We start from the raw sequence: 22,438 nt of genomic DNA, 5'->3' as shown, positions 1-22,438 counted from the left end.
CCAAGTTAAGAGATCGGGGGAAAGATTGCTACAAGATTGCTAAAGGACATGAGGATGCAGACATCTCCAGAATTCAGGAGGAGGAGGGGAAGGCGAGATCGGGTCGGATCCGCAGCCCCTTCCCCAACATGGCAATCCTCAAGGCCTCTCGAGCCAGGCTGCTCACCGCTCGCCACGCCCATGTTGTTTGTTCTTCGGCCAGATATCCTCACGCAGCTGACTTCATCACTCATCCACGTCCCCCGACCAAAGCCGCATCTTACTAGAGCCGCCATAGTGCTTGAAACGCTCCTTCGCCTTTTGCCAAGGGTCTTCGAAATTGGCTTAATCGAAGGCGTTTCCGATCGGTACGAACAGGAACTTGTGCTGTACTGTAGTTGCCAGCTGCCAAGCCATTTCGCCGCTGACCTGCTAGTCTGCTAGTATAGGTATTCATATCTAGATACGACCTGACGAGTATCACCGTTCCGCCAAAGAGAATGTCAAAACATCGAACCAGCCGATGGTTCGCTCCAAGGATTGCAGATTCTGTCACAACCCCCAACAAAAAGGCAGAGGCAATCTCCGCATTCAGACACTATCTCGTGTTGCTTCGAAGGTAGTGTTCACATAAATGTGATGCCGGCTATCTTTGGGGGTTCTCTGTGGGCCACCGCTGTCCAGGAGGATGGCCTCTCGATCTACTGCTTCTGCTACTTCCCCGAGAGGATGGAATGATCGTTTGCCACTCAGCAACTCCGCCGTATTGCTTGGCTTGCTGGCGGATGATGATAATGAGAAGGCACTGTTCCGGAGCGGCTGTGTTCGTCCGCTCCTTGCGAGCCAGCGACGCCCCAGATCCGTGATATTCGGGAGACAGACCGACATGAGCGAGATCGGGCCTTCACACTGCACCCAACAGATATATTCGATGGTGGTCCAGGTGAGATCGGCTTCTAGGGCCGATCCCGCCTTGAGAAGAGTGATGAGCCGACCGACAGATACGACGACCACTCTAAGAGCACACACGGCCATTGTTAGACCAACTGAAAACTTTCTCCCTTCTTCTGACAAAGGGGAGGGAGCACTCACGAGTACCCACAAATGAAAAGGCCGATGAGCATGGCCTTCTTCGCCCGAGTCATATGCAACGACCAGAGCAGAGGCAGCGGGATCAGCAGGATAATCAAATCCAGGATGGCACTCGGGGCCGCGGTCCCCGTGAAGAACTTCCACTGCGTGACGCATTTCGAACCGGCCACGGCTTCCCACGAGGCTCGTACGGGTGTACACTGAAAGGCCGTGGCCAGCCACGCCCCGATCAGCCAGAAGACGCACAGGGCACCCACCGCTGCGAGTGTCGGGCGGACCCAGGGGCCTCCGCCCCGTTGGAAGATCCGATGGTAGAAGCAGAGCACCGATAACTTGGGGAAGGTAATGCTGGCATCGTACAGGAAGGCGGCCGCGAAGATGATCTTGGGACCCGCGAGTTGATGGCTGACGGGTAATGTGGCGATATGACGACCCAACCCCAGGGAGATCCAGTAGAAGATAAGGGACGATTCGGCAATAATGAAGGGCTAGAACGATTCAAGGGGTCGGTCAGTTACTCAGCTGATATGTCCAATCTTTCTTTCGTGGAAAATGGGGAGGACGGCCCGCACCAAAGTCAGGATGGCAAAGGCATCATCATAACCAAACCTGTGAGTGTGAGAGCTCCAGATGGACCAGCAGCGGAGGGCGACCGAGGCTATAGCTAATGTGAGCATTACCACACAGAAGGCAATGAGCCCCGGTTGCTGGTTGCCATCGGTGTCTGCAGAAGACATCGTATGTTGTCTACCGTCTCTCTCTCTCTCTCTCTCGGATTGGAAGGATTGGAAGGGAGCTCATAAACCGAAGCCATTCGACGAAAAAAGGGGGAAGCCGATCAGAAATCAGCCTGACTGAACATGGCCATCCTGTTTCGAGACTACTACTTAATTAACCCTCCCATGTAGGGGGGCAGAAGGCGAGGCTCTGGCACTCTGCAGGATTAGTGCCGTGGCATGGCTGCATGATTTAATCTATCTAACATTGGGGGCGGAAAGATTTCGTTACACAAGGTAATTTATTTATCCCCTGCCCCGAGTGCAAGAGAATGAGGGAAGGGTATCATCAAATGTGGACTTTTGGCCATAGGTGTTCTTTCCAGCATCTGGAACTTAATTGTATCTGATCATTTCTGATAAAACAACCGACTGGAAAAGGTTTATGGCAAAATGAAATGTATATGGCTATAGGAATTACCTTGAAAGGTACAGTAATTCAAGCCCATCTGGGCGACTTTCGGAAGGGTCACGGGTAACATTAAGTAAATGTAGACTTTACAAGTTAAAATGAAACCCCTCACTCACACTACACTAGCTTGACAATAGATACAGACAGTAACCTCGGCTCGAGCGAATCCCTGTCAGAACAGCAGTCAAGGACCCACTCACCTATCACGTTGAACTGTGCTGGCAAAACGCACGACCAGCACGGGCTAGATACTCATAGTCAACTTAGACTCAGACCACATCGGCATCCGAAAGTCTGCTCCGCCACCCGCGACGGGAGAGGCGGGACCCCGGCTAGGGCTAGAGTTCCCGTACTGTCACGGGTAATCACCTTACTTGCCTAGTACGTTACAGTACGATACATTCCACTGGCACATAGACTACAGGGTACCTAAGGTAACTTAGTGAGTGACCAATCCGTGAGACAATTTTACTTAGTAGTGCCGCTGGCAAACCATCCGTGATCCTCACGCAACTTGGAATCCACACTCGCCCTTCCTCTCTGTCCTCCGCCTCCCTCCTCGTGTTTGCTACGTTCCCACATTTCGGCCCCCTCATCTTGGCTATCGCCGCTGGCCTCATGCTAACGAGTGATGGCTGGAACGAAAAGTACGGTGGGTTCGGGACGGCACATCACATAGATACCCCTGGCCCCCGCGCGCTCTGATCAAAAGGATCGATTAGATGGGGAGGGAGCTTTGCGCACGTCCCCTAAACTTTTTACTTTTTTTCTTTTTTCTCCTTCCCACAGAAAGGTGCATGTACTGTGTACTGTACCTAGCAACCATCACGATCTACAATGGAGCACCCAGAATTGACTCCTGCGCGCCAATGTGAACCAGTCGCCATCGTGGGCATAGGTAGGAGGAACAACAGCTCCCCTTTCTCACTCGCGTATCGGTCTAGGTTAACTCGTGCAATGTCTTGCACCTTCAGGATGCCGCTTACCAGGACAAGCGTCCTCGCCATCCAAATTATGGGAGCTGCTCGTGCGGAACGAGACGGGCCACGGCCCCGTCCCACGCGAGCGCTACAACGCCGCAGCATACTACCACCCGGACGCCGAACGACCCGGGAGCATCAACTCGACGGGGGGATACTTCATCCAGGAGGATATCCGAGCGTTCGAGAACGCCTTCTTCGGCATCAACAACCTCGAAGCCACGTCCATGGACGCCCAGCAGCGGAAGCTCCTCGAGGTGACCTACGAGGCGTTCGAGAACGCCGGCATGCCCTTGGAGAGGGTCCAGGGCTCCAAGACCGGCGTCTACGTGGGCAACTTCACCAACGACTTCCTGAACATGCAGTACAAAGACCCCGAGTACTTCTCCCGGTACAGTGCCACCGGGTCGGGCCTGACCGTGCTGGCGAATCGCATCACCCACTGCTTCGACCTGCGCGGCCCGTCGCATGTGGTGGACACGGCGTGCTCGTCCTCCTTGTATGCCCTGCATTCGGCATGTCTGGCCCTGGAGGCCCGCGACTGTGATGCGGCCGTGGTGGCGGCCGCAAACCTTATCCAGTCGCCGGAGCAGCAGATGGTCGCCGTAAAAGCCGGCATCCTGTCGCCAGACTCCATGTGTCATACCTTTGACGAATCGGCCAACGGCTACGGTCGAGCTGAGGGGGTGTCGGCCGTCTATCTGAAGCGGCTCAGTGATGCCCTAAGAGATGGAGATCCCATTCGCTCCATCATTCGAGGCACCTCGGTCAATGGGTAAGTTCCCCAATCGCATAGTCGCCAGCCCACAATGTTTATTCCTCCATGTTTCAGGAATGGTCGAACACCAGGCATTGTCCAGCCCAGCGTGGAAGGGCAAAAGGCCGTCATTCGGGCAGCGTATCGCCGGGCAGGTCTGGATCCAGGCGACACGGACTACGTCGAGGTAAGCTTAAACTCCCGAACGCTGGGGCGTGCTGACATGCTGATAACGGATAGGCGCATGGAACCGGCACCAAGGTCGGTGATCCTATCGAAGTCGAGGCCATATCCGGGGTCTTTCATCATCACACGGGGCGGCCGACGCTCGTTGGGGGCATCAAGCCGAATCTGGGTCACAGCGAAGGAGCGAGCGGTCTCTCGAGCCTGATCAAAGTCACTCTTGCGCTCGAGAATCAGTTGCTCCCTGCGACGGTCGGGGTGAAGGCGATCAACCCCAGCATTCGAACTAAGGAATGGAACATCGATATTGTTACTGCCAACAAAGCATGGCCGGTCTCCCGCGTCCCGCGAGCCTCGGTCAACTCCTTTGGTTTTGGAGGCTCAAACAGCCACGCGATTCTGGAAGCAGTACCGACGGACCAACTTACCAGCGCCGGTGGGAACTCGCCGGTAGAGGGAAATACAGAGGACAGGCTCTATCTCTTACCTCTTTCGGCTCGGTCTGAGACCTCTCTTCGACATATGGCCAGTAACTTGGCTGATTTCGCCGCTGCTCAGTCGGGCCATCCTATTCAGATCAATGATCTGGCTTTCACGCTAAGCTGCCGTCGCTCTAGGATGGCTACTCGCGGCTTTCTTATCGAATCCCAAGCGAGTCTAAACAAAGGAGTCAATTTGGCGAACCTGAAATTGCGAGAGTCGGCCAGCGAAGGCGCACCATTGCCGTTGGTCTTCATTTACACCGGGCAGGGCGCACAATGGACTGGAATGGGGAAGGAGCTTCTGAGCCAGAACAGCGTGTTTAGAAAGACTATCGGTTATCTTGACTCGTGCCTCCAAGCTCTTGATCCTCCAGATGCGCCCGCCTGGACGCTGGAGGGCCTTTTGCGCGGTGACCAGATGTGCGATACGAGCGCGGCGGACATTTCACAGCCCCTGTGCACGGCGGTGCAAATTGCATTGACGAATCTTCTCAAAGACTGGGGTGCTCTACCAGAGATGGTAGTGGGCCACTCCTCCGGCGAAATCGGAGCGGCGTATGCGGCCGGAGCGATCGATGCCCGGCAAGCCATCCTTGCATCGTATTTCCGCGGAGCTGCTGTCGCCGATGATCCCACCGAGGGCTCCATGGCTGCCGTGGGACTTGGGAAAGATCAGGCCGCGGCGATCATCGAGGAATGTGCGTTGAGAGACTCTGTAACTGTCGCATGTGCAAACTCGCCGGAGAGCATCACCGTAAGTGGGGATACAGTGGCCGTGGATTCTCTGCTCACGGTGTTCCAAGAGAGAGGCATCTGGGCTCGAAAACTAAAGACTGGAGGCAAAGCATATCATTCGCACCATATGAAGGCTCCGGGTCCGAAATATGAGGCCTCACTCCAGCGCTACTGGGATAAGGCCACTAATGGCCACAGTAACGGGCTCGTTACTGGAGACGTCGATGGTCCGGCAACATCAGTGGTCATGATGTCCACCGTGACTGGTCGGCCGGTAACCACAAGTCAAGTCGGGACGCCCACCTACTGGCGTACAAATCTCGAATCTCCGGTGCGATTCGATGAAGCTATCAAGACCATCTTGACGAAGACTAGCTATCATCTGGTAGAACTGGGTCCGCACTCAGCGTTACAACTTCCCATCAAGCAGACTGCCTCCACCCTCGAACAATGTCGCTATACTTACGATTCCGCTCTCATTCGTGACCAAGATGCTTCGTTGACTATTCTTCAACTTGCCGGCTCACTATTTTTGCATGGGCACGATGAGCTTCGATACCGTAAGATGCTTGCCGATGAATCTCAGCCGCATGTCTTGGTTGATTTGCCTCCTTATCCTTGGGATTATAGTGCTCCCACACTGTGGTCTGAGCCTCGCGCTAGTATCGAATTCCGCCACCGCAAATATCCACGGCACGATCTCCTCGGATCCCAAGTGGTGGGGGGGAGCACCGCAGGGGTGACGTGGCGAAATATATTGAACCTGAATGAGACCGAATGGCTCACGCATCACTGTCTGGGCCCGTCAGTGGTCTTCCCTGCCGCGGCATATATTGCAATGGCCGTGGAGGCGATGTGCCAGGTTGCAGGTCTGCAGCTGGAAGATTGTCCGGGTGTAGAGCTTCGTGATCTGAACTTCATCAAGGCTCTCGATATGGACCCGGAGAGAAAGTCTACGGCGGAGATCTTCACCGAGATGCAGTCAATGAGCATTTCCAGCCTCGCAAGTTCTGACAAATGGTGGAGATTCCGTGTGCTCTCGATTGACAGTGATTCCCAGGCGACCTTGCACATGAACGCGGCCGTTCGCCTAGCGGAAAAAGCCTCGCCACGGATTACTCGAAACATCCAGCTCGACAGGTCAAACATGCAGCAAGATGCGGTCCGTGTCTGGTATGACAAGTTTACTCGAGAAGGGCTCAACTGGGGTCCCCAGTTCGCGGTCATGGAGGAGGTCTTCAGAGACCGTGCGCGCGCGGCGCACGTAGCAGCGGCCACCACACATCTTCAGCGTGGTACCCCGCTCGGTCAATACATCGCCCATCCAATTTCCATTGATGCGATGCTGCAGACGGCTTTCGTTGCAACCACTGCTGGCTGGGTGAGCAAGCTCCGAGCGACAGTCCCGGTCGCGATGGACTCGGTCTACATAGCAGCTCCGTCGACCCTCAACATGGATACCGACAAACCGTGGTGCATTGACACCAAGTCAGAGAGTGTAGGATTTGGAACGGTGAAGATCGATGCGGAGCTGTTCAACTCGTCTGGCCAGGTCTTGGTCAGAATGAGTCAAGCTCGTTGTATCGCCTACCAAGGGAACAAACACACGGAAGCCCCTGAGCAACGCAATCCACTCGTGCGAGCGGCATGGAAGCCCGCGCTCTCGGCGCTAACCAACCGGGGCCTTGACGAGTACCTGAACCGATTCGTACAGAGCTACAGGTCTAGGGAAATGCCTGATGAGAGCGTGCTGCGCCTGGCCGGTGCCTTGGATTTGGCCTGTCACCAGCGCTGTAACAGCAATATCCTCGAACTCGGCGACCAGAGCCAAATAGCAGAAGCTGTTCGTGAGCTTCTACGAGCTGACTCCTCTTTCAGGAGGTATAACACCTACTATCGTGGGGTCCTTGCAGACGGTGATCTGGTAGGTGAGGAGGTTTTTTCAGTGACTACAGACGAGCAGAACTCAGAGTGTCCAGCGGGGATCCCCAAGGACAAGAAGTTTGATATAGTCCTTGTCCCCTCGGTATGTTTACTACTGCTTCGCGAGTTTGACTGGAGACTGATATGTGGTAGGTTGATTGCTGGACGCCGGCTCTTTCTAGCAGACTTACACCAGGAGCAACTGTCATCGCGGTAGGGGATGCACCACCCAGTGACGCTATAACTTGGACGAATATCATCAAAGGAACACCCCCCTCCCTTGTCACAGTTGCGACTTTCGGCAGCCTTGCTAGGAAGGCAAAGGCGGATAAACCCCCGACAATCGTGGTAAGTTCCAATCTTATTTGACTACCCCCAAGCACGTCTGATTTCTAACCAGGGTACAGGTGACCCGAGATGACAAGATTACACCCCTGGATCTACAGCTTCAAAAGATCCTACAAGGACATTTCGGAACTGTCGTCAACATCATTGGCTTGTCCCAGGTCAGCCTCGTGACCGTTCCGGACCGTTCATTCGTCGTATCCACTCTAGAGCAGCAGCAGCCTCTGCTGACCACGATCAACGAGCATGAACTGGCACAGTTCCAGAGTATAACCGATCGCGTAGCGAAGATCGTATGGATTGTCAATGGCGGTTTCATTAGGGGAGAAAAGCCCGATTTCGCGCCCGTTTTGGGACTCTCTCGTGCGCTCATGCTCGAGCAGCCTTCACTCCAATTCGCGGTTCTCGACGTGGGCGGCGAGACATCATCGACCTCATCATCATCTGCTGCTACTGCTGACACTCTACGGAATGTTGTTCATGTGTTGGACCGACTGATCCACGACCCGGAACCGGACTTCGAATTCGCGCAACGGGACGGCGTCCTCCATATCTCTCGCTGGGAGCCAGACGAGCGCCTCAACGAGACCTTCCGTCTCAAACAGAACAGGGACACCATTGACCTCCCTCTATCAACCGCTCGAGGCTGCAAATTGGGTATCAAGGACCCGGGGCAGATGGACACGATCCACTTTGTGCAGGAGGAGCATCACCCAACGGCCTTGCATCCGGACTATGTGGAAATTAGCGTGAAAAGCGTCGGTATGAACGCTAAGGTAGGCACCCGCTGGTTAAGGCAATATCAAAAGACGAGGTCGGTAACGAGAAACATAGGATCTGTATGCTATCAGCGCCAAGGTCGACACCAAAGATGCATCGTGTTCGTGCGAATGTGCCGGTGTTGTTACCGCGGTAGGCGGCAATGTTTCCGAGTTCAAGACCGGGGATCGTGTCGTTGCAATGGCCCCCGGCCATTTTGCAACCGTCGAGCGCTTCCCACACTGGGCCGTGTCGAAGTTGCGCAAGGAGGAGGATTTCACGGTACGTGAGGTGTTTCTTGTCCCTTGATTACGCACGCAGAAGGCTCACGCATCATGTGCAGACGACCTCCACGATTCCGATTGTTTTCTCAACTGTCATTTATGGATTGAAGTACCGGGCGCATTTGCAGCCGGGAGAGGTAAGTGCTGTCGATCTTGCTTATCTCGCATAATCTGGGGCTTACTCGGTGCAAGACTGTTCTCATTCATTCCGCTGCCGGAGGAGTTGGACTTGCGGCTATCCAATATGCGAAACACCTCGGAGCAAAGGTAAGGTCGCTGGAGAGTCAGTAGTCATTTATTTGGGTCATTCATACTGAGTCACTCGATAGATTTTCGCCACTGTCGGGAATGAGTCCAAGAAGTCATTTCTGGTTGAGAAGTACGGTCTGGATCCCGCACATATTTTCAGCTCGCGCAATTCCTCCTTCCTGCCTGCCATCATGGAAGCGACGTCTGGTCAGGGAGTTGACGTGGTCTTGAACTCGCTCACCGGGGATCTCCTGCGCAGCAGCTTCGAAGCCTGTGCCGACTTTGGCCGCTTCGTCGAAATTGGGAAACGTGACATCCTCGACCATGGGGTCCTGGACATGTCCACATTCGGCCGCAACGTCTCCTTCATGGCCTTCGACCTGTCCAACCTCTATCTCTCCACCAAGTCCGCCCATCATCAACTCTGGAAAGCCCTCCTGACGGAGAGTCTGGATCTGGTGCGTTCCAAGATCTGCGAACCTTGTTTCCCGATCAAGACCTTTGATGCGTCGGATATCACCGATGCGTTCAGGCACTTCTCGCTGGGCACGCGACTGGGCAAGGTGGCCGTGTCGTTCCAGGACCCGAACACCGAGATCAGGGTGATCCCGTCCAAGTATGAAACAGTTTTCAGTGCCCACAAGTGCTACCTCATGATCGGGTGCCTGGGCGGGCTCGGTCGCAGTCTGTCCAAGTGGATGATATCGTGCGGGGCGCGCCGCTTCATCTTCATGGGTCGATCCGGTACCGACAAGCCCGAGGCACAGAACATGGTCGACGATCTCCGGGCCCAGGGAGCCCACATCACCGTGATCCGGGGCGATGTGTGCCGGTACGAGGATGTCGAACGCGCCGTCGCAGCCGCGGCAGACTGTCCCATCGGGGGCGTCATCCAGGCCGCCATGGCGCTCAGCGAGGCTCTCTGGAGTGAAATGTCGCACCGTGCATGGCACACGACCCTGGGGCCCAAAGTGCAGGGCACATGGAATCTTCACCATGCGTTGTCGCGAAGCCACTCCCAGCTGGACTTTTTCGTCATGACCTCCTCCATCTCCGGCACCGTGGGCACGGCGACCGAAAGCAACTACTGCGCGGCCAACGCCTTCCTAGACGCGTTCGCGCGGTACCGCAACCACCTCGGACTACCGGCCATCTCGATCGGCTACGGCATGATCTCGGAAGTCGGGTACCTGCACGAACACCCGGACATTGAGGCCCTGATGAAGCGCAAGGGCATCCACCCCATCAACGAAGACGAGCTCCTCCAGATCATGAACCTGGCGCTCGTGAATCAAGGGCCCCCAACGTGGGACTCCCGCTACGACCATCTGGCAGGCAGCCACCTTCTCACCGGAGTCGAGTTCATCGGTCTGCACGAGCAGCGCGACCGAGGCTTCGAGGGCGACAACCACGTCTTCGCCGATCCACGAGCGGCACTGTTCACGGCATCCTTCGCCCGTCGCCGCGCCGCGGGCGAGACACAGCACAGCACCGTTGCGGCGCAGCATCTCCCCGCGGACATCGCGCGCGCAATGCTGCTCCGCGACCAGCAGGACCCCAAGTCGATGCTCCCTGCCCTGCGCGCGGTGGTGTCGAAGAAGATCTCCAACCTCATTCTCCTCCCGGAGACGGAATTGGATCCAGATCGCCCCCTGGGCGACTTTGGGTTGGACTCGATGCTGGCGGCCGAGTTTCGGACGTTTGTGTTCCGGACCTTCGAGGTCGACGTCCCCTTCGTTGTTCTGTTGCAGAGGAATACGACGGTAACCTGTTGGCTGAGTTGATTGCCCAGGGGTTGCTGCAGGCGAGTGCTTAGGTGCTGGGCTTGGTTGTGGTAGTCGTTAGTTGAGGATAGGGATGACGTTGTGCATCATAATCATAGCAATAGTAATGGAAATTGTGTACAGTATTTTCTTGCATGAAGGATATGAGATACGCGTGGCGCCCAGCGCAAACAACAACCGTGGACATGGACATATCGAGACCGATCCAGGCGTGGGACGAGACCGAGACCCTGCGAGGCTCAATTGCTCATCTCATCTCATCGATGACTCACTGGTGTTATGATGGTAGGTAGCCTCGCGCACTAAGCAAACATCTGCCTCTCATCTGCCTCTCAGCCCTCCCTCTGTGGCAGAGTAGTCAGGCTACTCACCGCCCACTTACTCCCTAGTATACCCACCTAGCTTAGTCCTTTTGGTCTTCCTCTCAGATAGCCTCACCTAGCTGCATTCATCACACCTTCATCACTGAACACCTCAGTAAGTAGTGCTTCTTCTATCTTCTATTGGGCGCTTGGATCACTGAAGTCTGTCTACCTAGTACCTAGTAGACGCCACTGTCCCCCCATTCTAGGCTTCCAAGGTCTGCCTCCTGCTGGTGCCTAACTTACCTAGATGGCTACCTAGATTATGGAAATGGGAGCCTGGATTGGCTAATCACTCGGACAAACCGCGCAGGTTCCTGGCTCATACCGCCGTTGGCGCCAGTCATCAGTCAGTCATACAATCCAGGGTTTAATGAAGGTCATATAAACCGCCAACCTCACCATCTCAATCTCAGCTCACTTCTCCATTCCCGTTATCCGACATACGCCTCGCCCGTTTCGCTAACACAGCCCAGAATGGCTCTTCTTCCCTCTGGTATGAGTATCCGTGGAGTCCCCTGAGCATGAAACTTGCAAAGCCCGCTGAAGCATTTCTATTTCTTCCTTAGGTGATATGGATAAGCTCGAACCCACCGAGGAAGCAGCGGAACCTGGCTCCATCTGCGAGGCCCACGTGCTGTACCAAACCGCCCCGGACGAGAGGGGCCGCACCTCCTGGACCCGCGAGCCGCCCACGGACCTCCTCGATCCGGGGGAAACGTCCCTGTCCGGCAGATTTGTGCTGCTGGTCCGGAAGGTCAAATGCTACGACGGGAAGCGGAACCTCAAGATCCACTCCGTGGTCGTCCAAAGCCAGCCCCTCAAGGGGTTTCTGGCCCGCCTCCTGACGGGCTATCCCGGGATCACGTCCAGCCTCGACCGCCTCGAGTTCCACCAGCCGTTCCAGCCGTTCGTCCACCGATGGGAGGAGTTCTGCCAGGCGCGGGCCCGCGAAGATGATCCCACCACCCAAGCCCACGTGGAGCTTCTGTTCCGGATCCTCGAGGAGGAGCTTCGCGAGACCATTGCGCGCAAGAACGACCTCGTCAAGAACCAGGTGATCACCCACGATCTGCTGTGGGCGATCTTCGAGCCCGGCGCTCCGATCATCAGGGTGGTCGACGGGCGCCAGCGCGCGTTCCGGTTCCAATCCGGCAGCTACGATAAGCGAAGCGGCGTGTTCGCGATCGCGGCCCAGTACGTCGACTGGGATGGCGAGGGCTTTGGGTACGAGACGGAAGAGTTCACACTCAGCCCCTACGAAGGCACCACCCCAATTGTGGACCTCTCGAGCTTCCCCCTTGCCTACCACCGCGACCACGCTCGCATCCGCGAAGAGCTCATTGCCCGGGGCAAGCTCTGGGAAAGGGCGGGATCGACCACCACCCACCCTCCCGGAGCAAATTCCACTGACCCGGATGCAGCGGAATAGGATGATACGCGTTGAAGAAGCCGTAGGGGTCGTACTTTCGCTTGAGGGCTGATAGCCGGGCCTGCCGGATAGGGTCGTAGCTGTACACCGCGGCTGGCGGCTCGTCAGCATTGGCGTAATTGATGTAGACGTGGGGACGCTGGTCGCCTGAGACTGCCGGGGCAGCGAGGCTGTCACGGGCCCCCTTAGCCCAGCGGTCGACCGCAGCCGAGATGCGGTCATTCTTCCAGGTCATCTGGATGATGGCGTTGGTGCCCAGCCGGCCACGGTGCGGGTACGCGGTGTGGTCGTCGGGAAAGGCGTCGATGCGGTGGCGGCTGGTGGTTTCGAAGAGGAGGATGGAGGCATTGGCGGCCGGATGCTCGCGCAGAAACCGGCCGTAGGAGTCGTATACTTCGATCATCGCATCGACGTCAAAGGTAGTAGGACTGCTGGCAGTGTAGAGGTTTTGATACTGGTCCGTCCGGCATACGCTGGGCAGCGCGTCCCCGGACCCCAGCTCCGCGAACGTGAGTACCGTCTCGTTCAAGAACACGCGCGAGATCGGCCGCTCCGTCTCCGTGGTCGTGCTTGAAAACTGGGCAACCAACTTACGGCCGGCCTCCTCGTCGTGGGCGTAGACGATATTGACCATGAGCACCGGCTGCAGACCGGTTAGTGGAGAAACAATCGTGCACTCGGATGTGGAACAAGCCCAAACCTACCTTGTCCAGTTCCAGATTGTACAAATAGCCAATGACCAGACCTACGGCTGGGTCCAGGCCCTTGCGAATGAGACGGTTTGCCACGGTCAGGACCCCGGCTAGTGATTCATCCGTGAACACCATATCCGCGTTGTAGTGGAGCCCCCCCTGGTCCGGCCACGTCTGCAGAGTCGACTCGATCGCCACCCCGAAGTTATGGCCAGCACCCCGCATCGCCCAGAAGAGATCTGAGAGTGCCTCGTCTGAGGCCTCGACGATGGTGCCGTTCCACAGGGCCACCTTCATGCGGAGTAAGCCGTCGCTCGTCAACCCGTATGTGCCCATCAGCCGGCCCATGCCTCCACCGAGCATAACCCCATGAACGCCCACGCACGGGAAGGATCCCACGGCTATAGGAGACATGTTAGCTGTGTCTTGTGGTAAACCGTGGGCTTCGATAGAATAAGGGTGGATGGGTGGTTGTCTATAGGAGGGCACGCACTCAGTTCCCGCCCCGCACTGCGAAGACGCGGAATGAGGTCCTCCCACTTGGCCCCTCCTCCCACCGTCACCGTGTTCTCAGGGTTAATTGTGATATTGCGGAAATGTTTCAAGTTAACCTGGATGACGTCCTGATAGGTTCCGAGGGTCGGGCTGTTGCCATGACCGGCGATTTTGGTGGCCAGGTAAGGGATCCGATGTTTCGCTAGATGCGCAATCTAGACGCCCAGCTTCTAGTTAATACTATATAGATCGACGCCCAGAAGATCAAAAATAGAAGAAGAAAGGTGAAAGAAAAAGGAAGGGGGGGGGGGGGACCTACTCCCTCGGACAACTCTTCTTCGGTCTCCGGTAGGAACACGGCAGAGAAGGTCGGGGCCTTGTAGCTGGACCACCGCACGACATGCTCATCCCAGCCCGCCCAAGCAGGGGTGTAGAAATTGAGCTTTCCAGCAGTCGACGCCGAGGCTGTTCGCGTTGTGGACGCGAGAGCCATCAGGGCGGATGCCAGGTTCAAAAGATGCATTATGAATAAGGGTAAAGAATTACCAAATATTTTGGTGTGCTGCGCCTTCGGCTCATTGCCTCCTTATATACCATACTGACCATCGCTGCGAGTGTCTTAAAACCCCTAGGGCTTACTGTCCGATGACCGTGCCTAGGAAGAGTGCTGCCTTAGTGCTTATCTTACAGTAGCTTGGACCGGTATTCGTCCCCATTTTGTACATTGAGCTAGGCCGTAATTATCGTATCTACTCTCTCGCGTATAGTCTGTAAGTCGTGTTGACCGCCGCTAGCCATCCTGTCTCTTCAGTGAAACAAAATCGCACAACGACCGTCAGCTCCCTGGACTAACCCGACTTGGTGGTGGTGATCGGGTTGTAGTAGTTGAAGCGACTCTCGGGGTCGAACTGAGCCTTAAGAGCGCGCAGCCTAGTCAGCCGCCAGGACTCGTAGCCGTACATGGACTCCAGCGACTCATCGCCATGGGCGTAATTGACGTACGTACTCGGCCGTAGGCTGGGATCGCCTTCCTCCCAGAGAGCCTTGGTCTGGGCGGCCCAATCCAATGCGGGTTGATCGATAGTCTCGTTGGAGGCATAGGTCATGGAGATGAAACTGGGAGCGATCAGTAGTTTGAAGAGCACAGCGAGCTAAACGACATACTTGAGGAGGGAGCGGTCACGCCAGGGAAAGGCAGAACTGTCGGAATCAACGGCGGCCACGCCTTGGTGCGCGTAGTCCTCCATGACGACCGCGGAGCCGGCGAAGACTGGGTATTGCTCGACATTTTTTTGAAGAGGTCATAGATCTTCCGCTGCGCTGTGACGTTCCAGGTCTGCAAGCCCGAGGTGTAGTGCACGTGTGCGTAGCCGTCGGCGCAGAGACCGCTGGTGAGGCCGGTGCCGGTCTTGTCGGCGATCTGATTGTAGGGGACGCTGCCATCTGAGACCGTGAGAGCCGGGATGGCATCGAAGGGGTCCAGGTACTGCTGCGCATCCGCCTGGGATCCAGCGTAGACGAAAGACCACCAGATGATTGGCTTTGCTTCGGGGTCAGCTTGTCCTCGCTCCGGGCACCGCTCAGCATCTCACACTCACATCTGTCACATTGAGGCTAGTGTCCAGCATGTACATGCCGTAATTGACCGCCATGTCGCTGGTGTAGTTGCCGTTGGCATGGAAGGCAGCCAGCTCGGTGAAGACGGTCTCCAGGTGATCTTCGGTCCAGGTGTTGATCTTATAGTACCAGTTCTCCATCGGGCGGGGGTAGATCTTGATCTCAAAGCTCGTCACGACCCCAAAGTTGTGGCCCGCCCCCTTCATCGCCCAGAACAGGTCCGGGTGGGAGGTGTTGGAAACGTTGAGCATGGTGCCGTTGGCCAGGACCACGTTTAAGGTTACGAAGTTGTCGCTCATCAGCCCGTACATACCCTCCAGGCGGCCGTGGCCACCCCCGAGGCCGACCCCGAGAATCCCGGGGCATTCGGCGCTGCCGGTCGCTGCAGTCTCTTGTTAGTGCCAACTCAAGCAGGCTTCTTGCAGGGGGAATCTATACTCATCACATAGCCCTGGTCCCAGAGGTCCCCGATGACCTCGGACGCCCAACCTCCGCCCTGGATCCATGCCGTCTGACCCCCGGGCGAGACAGTCAGGTTCCGCAGGAGAGACAGGTCAATTTTAATCCCATGAAATGTCCACTGTGTCGTGGTCATCCCATGGCCGCGGTTCACAGCCAAGAAGGAAATGCTATTGTTGTTGGCGAATTCAATCTAGTCTTTCTATCAGCAAGCAAAGGACCACTTCCGGAGCCTGTTGTGCTTACAATGATCGGGATATCGCTCTCCTGGCCTGGCTGAACCACTACCTCAACGTGCGGTTCAGTGTAGGTGTCGTATCGCTCCGTCGCGCTCGCCCACCGGGAATCAGTCGGACCGAATATGCTGGAGCCCTCGGACAGCAGGGGCCCCAGTCGAGGAGCGATCTCAGCCGCCGTCCAGTCTCGATTGACTAGAGTGCTTGGCGCTGAGGAGGTCCGCACTGTGCACGCCGTGCCTAGCTGTGAGAGGACGGATAGGGCGCATGCAGTGGCACAAAGAAAGTGGACCATGACGTTGCGAGGAACAGGTAGTTACTACTGCGTTGGGGGAATAAGATAAGAATAGAATCGATCCAATCAGAATAGCTTAACCTGCAGTTATTGAGAGCCGAGAGTACATCTAGTATAAATTTGACATAGGTTTAAACACATTCGTTCCGTTCGCGGGAGGACGACGGAGCTCGGTTACGAGCTTCCCTTCTACATGCTTACGGCATTCATGACGCTTACGCTAAGCTGACAGTCATTATTTCCACTACTAGCAGATCAGTTACAGCCCAAGCTTATATCAGACTTCAGCCACTCGGGCGAAGCGTTATAATCATGTCAGACTGTTTTAAGGGACATGCGGAGGGCAAATTCCGGGCGGGATACGTCCGCTATCTGTTGGAGCCTATGAATATGAATCGCTATCTCGCCAAATCTGCTACTGCTGAGTCGGGATCATCACAATGAGTCAGTCAACCGTCGTCTTCATCACAGGTGTCAGTAAAGGTACCGTACACATTCCCCCTCCCCCACCAACCACCAGTATCTCTTACAGAAACTTCCCTCACTGAGACACTCCCGCAGGCATCGGTCGCGGTCTGGTGGAGGCTTACCTCGCGCGCCCCAACCACCTGGTCATTGGCAGCTTGCGTGATCTGGCTGCCTCGACCGCGGAGCTGGAATCCCTCCAGACAGCCTCGGGGAGCAAGGTCCTGCTGGTGCAGATCGAGAATACCTCTGTGAAGGATCCCAAACAGGCACTGGACGTAGTCCGAGCCGCGGGGATCGAGCACATCGACATCTTCATCGCCAATGCTGGCGGCACGCCGCCCGTGGTGTCACTGGAGGGTGTCCATCCCCGGGATTTGCTCACCGCGTTCCACACCAACGCTGCGTCGGCCCTACTGCTGTTTCAGACCTTCCGGCCGCTGCTCCAGGCGGCTCCGTCACCCAAGTGGGCGTCGATCTCCAGCAACAGCGCCTCACTCGCGTTGATGGGGGAGATGAGCTCCTTCATTGTCCCCGCGTATGGGGTGTCGAAGATCGCTTTGAACTGGCTGACCCAGTGAGTTTGCCTCCGCGCCGTTGAGAACGAACAGTTCGGGTGAGGGCTTGACTGACCAATTCCCTCGTCTTTTAGTGCCCTACACCACAGTCAAGACTTTCTAATTGCCTTGACACTCCACCCCGGGTTTGTCCCCAACCACTCTCCCGGCCCGGGTGACCGAAGGAAACCATCTCTCCCTGGATACTGAAGCTGACAACGGCGGCAGGCATGTCCAGACCGTTCCGGGCAATTGGATTGCACGGCAAGTGGGCATGGAGAAGGCCCCCACGACGGTGGCTGACAGTGCGGCCAGCATCATACGCGTGGTGAGTGTCTTGGAGATCGTTCTGTCAATCGCCGTGCTGATCGGATTGAACGCGATGGTAGATTGACCAGGCAACACGGGAGACGAGCTCGGGGAAATTTATCGATGTTTTGCAGGCAGGACAAAGAGATCCCGTGGTAGAGGCTACGGTGGATGCAGTTTGATGTGCAGTAGAGGGGCGGATTCTTTACAGCTTGGTTAAATCGTGCCACTCTTCGGCATTACGACTTGTGGCCTGTTTAGCGATCTGGATTAGAACCCCTGAATCGATTCAGATATAGTACCTGGGTAGGCTGCTTGTAAGATCGGTTTCCATTTTCGTCGTCATAGAAATAACCGCATGAGGCAGGGTAGCCGGTTGGCTATAGAAATAACTGAGGTAATTAAACCGCCTTGGACCAGGCTTGTTCCTGTAAATGCTTGTTCTTTCTCTTTGGGTGGGATCCTCTTCCCCGGCGGCTCTCACCGGGTCTGACTGTTTGTATTTTACACCTCGTCTTCATTGTCAAGTCCTATGGCCCTAGTCCTACTTAATTCCTCGCCTTTCTCGGGAGTCCTTTCTACCCCAACGTGGTGAAACCACCCTTCCCCTCTACAGTGAGCTTATTGGTTATCCTAACCTACTTTGTGCCGATTCGTGGCCTAGTTCCCAGGTCTAACAAGGTCAAGTGCGTATCGGGGCTGTCGTGCAGCTCAGAGGGGTTTTCAGACATCTTCCTGTTCGTGCCGTGCATGGGGATAAAAAAGGTCAGTTAAGGATGCCTTCAGATGCTAGAAGTGCTCATGGTGGATGTTTGGTCGCATGGTCAAGAGGGCTCTCTGTTAGGATGTCTACGTGGGCGCATCTTTCCCATAGGTGGCCTTTGTCGGCCAGTCGCGTGCTGCACGCAACATTCTTCCAAACACCACAGTGTCCCGGGATTGCGGTTATGGGAAGGCTGCCTTAATTGGACACCAAGTGAACGTGGTGAAAAAGCGTAATTTACACGTTTGATTAGGCGCGCAACTGCTTTTCTACCACTTATCCAAAGGTTGTATTGAGAAGCAAGAGCATAAGGCAGAGCGAACGTCAGAAAACAATGAGGAAGAAAATGCAAGTAAAACAAAGGGGACAAAGCAAGGAATGTAAACTAGGCGCTGATGCCTTTAAGGATGTCTTCCACCTTAGCAAATGCCAGTTTACCCATCAGCTCCTCCCACAGTTGCTTGCGAATCTTCTCGCCCTTGGATTTATACAAGATAGGCGCCCAGCTAAAGATACCGGTTAGCCAACAACCTGCTTAGACTAAGAGGGACAGGACTGAATTACTTACGCCGCAAGTTTACCATTCTCGATGTACTGGCCGTGGCTCTCGGGTCCGTAGTTAACAGCGGCGTCGGTAAAGGCACAGACGCCGACAGCAAGCTTCCGGGCAAGAATAGCCTCCATTATACTAAAGATAAAGCCGATAAATATACCGCAGTACTTGCAGACAAGGCCCGACTTACACAAGCCTGGATTAGGCCTATTAATAACAACAACAAATAAGAGAACGCGCTTGGTAAGTTCGTAGATAAATAACCGGTTTAAAAACTTAGAGGTGGCGTAGCAGTCCTCAGAAAAAAGAACCTTATTATTAAAGCCAGCCAGAAGAAGACGGGTGTCTTGCTTCTTAAACTTTGTTTATACAGAGGTATCAGAGCTAACAATAATAATACGGTCAGGCCGTTGCGGGGTGTTCTTCGACCGTAGTACAGAGATAAGAAGAAGAATTAGCAGCGCGGTAAAAAGAAAATTGATCTGGACCGATTCCTCGTAGCCTGTAAAGACGTTGGGTGTAAAGACTTATTTTAAAATCCCCGCGTTGTTAACTACCACATCCAGCCGATCCAATATCTTGGTGCGCTCCACGAAGGCCAGAATCGACTTATAGCTGGCCAAGTCCAGCAGCCATACCTCTACCCTAACTTTACTGTTATCGCTCCGCTGCCCGCGGTACTGGTTCAGCAGCTGCTGCTTAGCCTCCTCCCCCTTAGCTATACTACGGACTGCGATAATCAGCTGACTCAGCCCCAGCTTCAGCAGCTACTTGCTGTATTCTAAGCCTAGTCCGGTATTGGCCCCGGTGACAATAATAGTCTGCCCTATAAGATCGACCTTCTGGCGCGAGGTAACGGGCGGTTCGTTAAAAAGCTGGTATTTAAAGAATACTCCCTGTGTCGCCCGCTTTTTAATAGCAGCCGGAGTGAAGTTTGACATGATGAGGCCAACTGGGCGGATTCTCGTATAGAATTGTATCGACGTGAACGGGGTCTCACTATCTGAGCTGGGTGGAACAAAAGAGGAGAGAATAAAATGTAGTTAAGTATAAGTCTGGCAATATAATGGGGAGATGTCGGCGATATGAACTGGTTAGGCCCGAACTGCGGCCGGAGTTAAGGCGGGCAAGCGCTGTTTACCTCCTGCATCTCTGCTTTGTTGTTGGGCCGTCATGCTGACGGGTGCGTCTTTAATGTGATAAGGCAGGTGACCATGCAGTAGTTGCTGCAATTGAGGCTAAGTGGTGTCATGGAACGTAAGCCAATCACCCCAGTGCTTGATGCCCGCCACCCGCTCAGGATGCGGGTGAGGCCGAAACTGGGTGGCTGTGGGATTACAGACTGATGTCTGTATACGTGATGTTACATAGTCTACGTGCGATTGCGCAGTGCTTCCATAGGACAAATCCTGATGAGAAAGAAATTGTTAGGCTTGGCCATAGGTTATGGTACTTATATATTGGAACGTAATCCCAGTAGATTACTGTCTGAATGGTAGGGGTTACGTAACCTAACAACACCTTATAAAGGATAATTCTCTCTCTACTAGCTCCATGTTTCCTAGTATATATCTTGAGCCTAATAGAGTAGTATTTATGGGTAGTCTATGGGCTACGTGATAGTTCGCACTAGCAAAGTCTCGTGATGGGATTGATATCAGTATAGGCGTTCCTTGCTTTATGGGGTATCGCGAGGGTTGTAGGGATATGGGTCCTTATACGATCCTAGGGTTTGACACCAGTCTAGTATTAACGAAGCAATATGACTCATGGGTCTTCCTAACCCTGCAGTTCTCAAGATGACGTGTCAAAGAAGGAGGAGGAAAGCCTCGGCATTGGCATGTGTGAATGCATGCAGTCGGAGGAATGGCAAGATGTACGGCCTCAGGTTCTCATGCCCATATATATGTCTGCGCCTCCCTCCAGCAGCATCTCCACTAGAATTAAGTCTCCCCCGAGGGTGGCCACGTGCAGCGGAGTCTTCCCCGTGTGATCTTCGATGTTCGGGTTTGCCCCAGCACGCAGCAATTCCTCCACGATAGCTACATGGCCTTGCTCGGTGGCTGCGGCGAGAGCTGTCTGGCCCTGCATATCCTGGAGGTCAACCAGCCTCGTCACCACGGGACCTTGCAGGGCCTCCGTAGCCAACAGCTCAAGCAAGATCTCCTTCCACCCCCGCTGCGCGGCAATGTGCAACGCGGTTTGACCCCGGTCGTCCTGCACCGTGCACTGCTGCCGTTCATGCGCGAGGAGCAGCCGTACGATCTCGCTATGGTCGCATCTCACCGCCAGGTGCAGCGCCGTGCCCCCCGTACTGTTGGCGTCTGCGATCTTACCTTGATCTGTCGGGACACTGGGACTGCTGCTGCCACGCGTCCTATTCCCACAATGCGACCGCACGATTGCTGATCTACTGCGTGGGCTGGCGCGGGACTGGGCCAGGGACACGCTCTGGGGTTTCTCACGGGCGTCGACGGTCGCGGCGACCACGCCGTACTTCATCTGGCTCGCTTGCGGAGGCCAGCCACTGCCGTCACATGGCTGCTCCCACTGGGGAATCGGCGACGCCAGAATCGCCGGATCTGATAGGTAAGTCGAGATGGCCTGCAGCTGAGCCAAACTGGAGATGGGCGTCGGGTCGGATTAAGCAGCGAGCTGCTGGGCTTCTCGCGCCTCTTTCTGCCTAGCACCTAGTTAAACACAAGTCCTTCAGTCAGTAGGAAAAGCGCCCTGATACGACGGGGCTGGCAGGAACACGGGGGCTAGTACGGAAATTCCGTTGAGCATTGCGATTCTGAATCCTACGGCGGGTGGCCATGTCGGAGACGTTCTCCAGTTCTCACGCCTCCGCGAGGAGTGACAGCTCGGTTGTCGAAGATATTACACTTTCCTCCACCATTTTAGCTCGCGATTAGTGCATAAAGAGCGTGTCGTCGCTGCTGCTATAAGCGTATTTGAAGCAGGGGTTCTCGATTTCGATCTCATAATATGGTCTCTATATTTATATCCCGGAAGCCCAACAAAGCCATAAATCCATTCATTCTCTCTTGAGTGGCGAGATTAGAGAACTAAAATCTCACTCCAGCTTCTACTTAAATAATATACAAGGATACGCTTACTGATCCTTGCACTCCATATCAAGAGGAAAAGAAGCCAATCATGTGCAGTCTTTGTAGATAAAGCCGCTCACATTCAGAATCGCTTGATTTGTAGACCAGCGCTGGCATGCAACCTCACTTATAAACTACAGGGGGTGAGGGGGTCAAAGCTTCAAGATTATTATTATTGGTGTAGAAATAGGACACCACTCTATAGTCCATGCTTCGGTCCGATGCTCCCAAAACTGCCTATAAGGTCACCCGCATAGTGTGGGGCCACAAATCGGGTGATATTGGGTGATGCTTAGACTTTAGTGTCTTGCTTAGCCTCAGGCCGGAGAGCTAAAGGGGCGGTCGGCAATTAG

The 22,438-nt window shown here is 55.0% G+C and overlaps 7 protein-coding genes across 7 annotated transcripts; 3 read left to right on the top strand and 4 right to left on the bottom strand.

Moving 5' to 3' along the window:
* Window positions 1-17: 17 nt before the first annotated feature.
* Window positions 18-506, top strand: BO95DRAFT_237677 (uncharacterized protein). The gene is made up of 2 exons (XM_025581326.1): window positions 18-347; window positions 424-506. Exons 1-2 carry the CDS (start codon window positions 49-51, stop codon window positions 440-442), a joined length of 318 nt encoding a protein of 105 aa, XP_025438845.1. The 5' UTR covers window positions 18-48; the 3' UTR covers window positions 443-506.
* A 319-nt stretch (window positions 507-825) lies between these two features.
* BO95DRAFT_325776 (uncharacterized protein) lies at window positions 826-1,805 on the bottom strand (the record flags this gene model as incomplete). Its single annotated transcript, XM_025581845.1, has 3 exons — window positions 826-994; window positions 1,072-1,559; window positions 1,644-1,805. Coding segments are annotated over 3 exons (819 nt in total), but the record flags the coding sequence as incomplete, so codon positions are not given.
* Window positions 1,806-3,021: 1,216 nt separating this feature from the next.
* Window positions 3,022-10,740, top strand: BO95DRAFT_504375 (type I polyketide synthase; the record flags this gene model as incomplete). Its single annotated transcript, XM_025591125.1, has 10 exons — window positions 3,022-3,157; window positions 3,234-4,014; window positions 4,072-4,183; window positions 4,237-7,422; window positions 7,473-7,667; window positions 7,727-8,440; window positions 8,499-8,705; window positions 8,767-8,844; window positions 8,900-8,974; window positions 9,037-10,740. The coding sequence occupies exons 1-10, from the start codon at window positions 3,097-3,099 to the stop codon at window positions 10,738-10,740; spliced, it is 7,113 nt and encodes a 2,370-aa protein (XP_025438843.1). The 5' UTR covers window positions 3,022-3,096.
* A 1,702-nt stretch (window positions 10,741-12,442) lies between these two features.
* On the bottom strand, window positions 12,443-14,214 carry BO95DRAFT_371102 (FAD-binding oxidoreductase; the record flags this gene model as incomplete). The annotated part of the gene is made up of 4 exons (XM_025582941.1): window positions 12,443-13,177; window positions 13,239-13,627; window positions 13,720-13,936; window positions 14,041-14,214. 4 exons carry the CDS (start codon window positions 14,212-14,214, stop codon window positions 12,443-12,445), a joined length of 1,515 nt encoding a protein of 504 aa, XP_025438842.1.
* Window positions 14,215-14,569: 355 nt separating this feature from the next.
* BO95DRAFT_504354 (FAD-binding domain-containing protein) lies at window positions 14,570-16,328 on the bottom strand (the record flags this gene model as incomplete). The annotated part of the gene is made up of 6 exons (XM_025591124.1): window positions 14,570-14,837; window positions 14,886-15,001; window positions 15,049-15,288; window positions 15,320-15,720; window positions 15,777-15,990; window positions 16,044-16,328. The coding sequence occupies 6 exons, from the start codon at window positions 16,326-16,328 to the stop codon at window positions 14,570-14,572; spliced, it is 1,524 nt and encodes a 507-aa protein (XP_025438841.1).
* A 434-nt stretch (window positions 16,329-16,762) lies between these two features.
* Window positions 16,763-17,843, top strand: BO95DRAFT_420821 (NAD(P)-binding protein; the record flags this gene model as incomplete). Its single annotated transcript, XM_025584545.1, has 5 exons — window positions 16,763-16,811; window positions 16,890-17,370; window positions 17,446-17,496; window positions 17,579-17,678; window positions 17,740-17,843. Exons 1-5 carry the CDS (start codon window positions 16,769-16,771, stop codon window positions 17,839-17,841), a joined length of 777 nt encoding a protein of 258 aa, XP_025438840.1. The 5' UTR covers window positions 16,763-16,768.
* An 865-nt stretch (window positions 17,844-18,708) lies between these two features.
* Window positions 18,709-19,971, bottom strand: BO95DRAFT_475921 (uncharacterized protein). The gene is made up of 5 exons (XM_025589892.1): window positions 19,747-19,971; window positions 19,533-19,722; window positions 19,347-19,469; window positions 18,991-19,325; window positions 18,709-18,928 (listed from the first exon to the last, which is right to left on the bottom strand). Exons 1-5 carry the CDS (start codon window positions 19,914-19,916, stop codon window positions 18,808-18,810), a joined length of 939 nt encoding a protein of 312 aa, XP_025438839.1. The 5' UTR covers window positions 19,917-19,971; the 3' UTR covers window positions 18,709-18,807.
* Between the last annotated feature and the right edge of the window lie 2,467 nt (window positions 19,972-22,438).

This window comes from Aspergillus brunneoviolaceus (assembly GCF_003184695.1).
Source record: "Aspergillus brunneoviolaceus CBS 621.78 unplaced genomic scaffold BO95scaffold_66, whole genome shotgun sequence".
In the NCBI taxonomy this organism is placed as follows: domain Eukaryota; kingdom Fungi; phylum Ascomycota; class Eurotiomycetes; order Eurotiales; family Aspergillaceae; genus Aspergillus; species Aspergillus brunneoviolaceus.
The sequence above is the reverse complement of the archived record's forward strand: the minus strand, read 5'-3'. Positions and strand labels throughout refer to the sequence as shown.

Excerpts from the sequence above, each read along its gene's own strand:
- BO95DRAFT_237677 (XM_025581326.1), top strand. The coding sequence starts at position 49 with ATGAGGATGCAGACATCTCCAGAATTCAGGAGGAGGAGGGGAAGGCGA.
- BO95DRAFT_475921 (XM_025589892.1), bottom strand. The coding sequence starts at position 19,916 with ATGTCAAACTTCACTCCGGCTGCTATTAAAAAGCGGGCGACACAGGGA. Across the intron at positions 19,470-19,532 it reads TATTGGATCGGCTGGATGTG|GAATCGGTCCAGATCAATTT; the intron begins GTAGTTAACAAC and ends ACAGGCTACGAG. Across the intron at positions 18,929-18,990 it reads GAGAATGGTAAACTTGCGGC|CTGGGCGCCTATCTTGTATA; the intron begins GTAAGTAATTCA and ends CGGTATCTTTAG.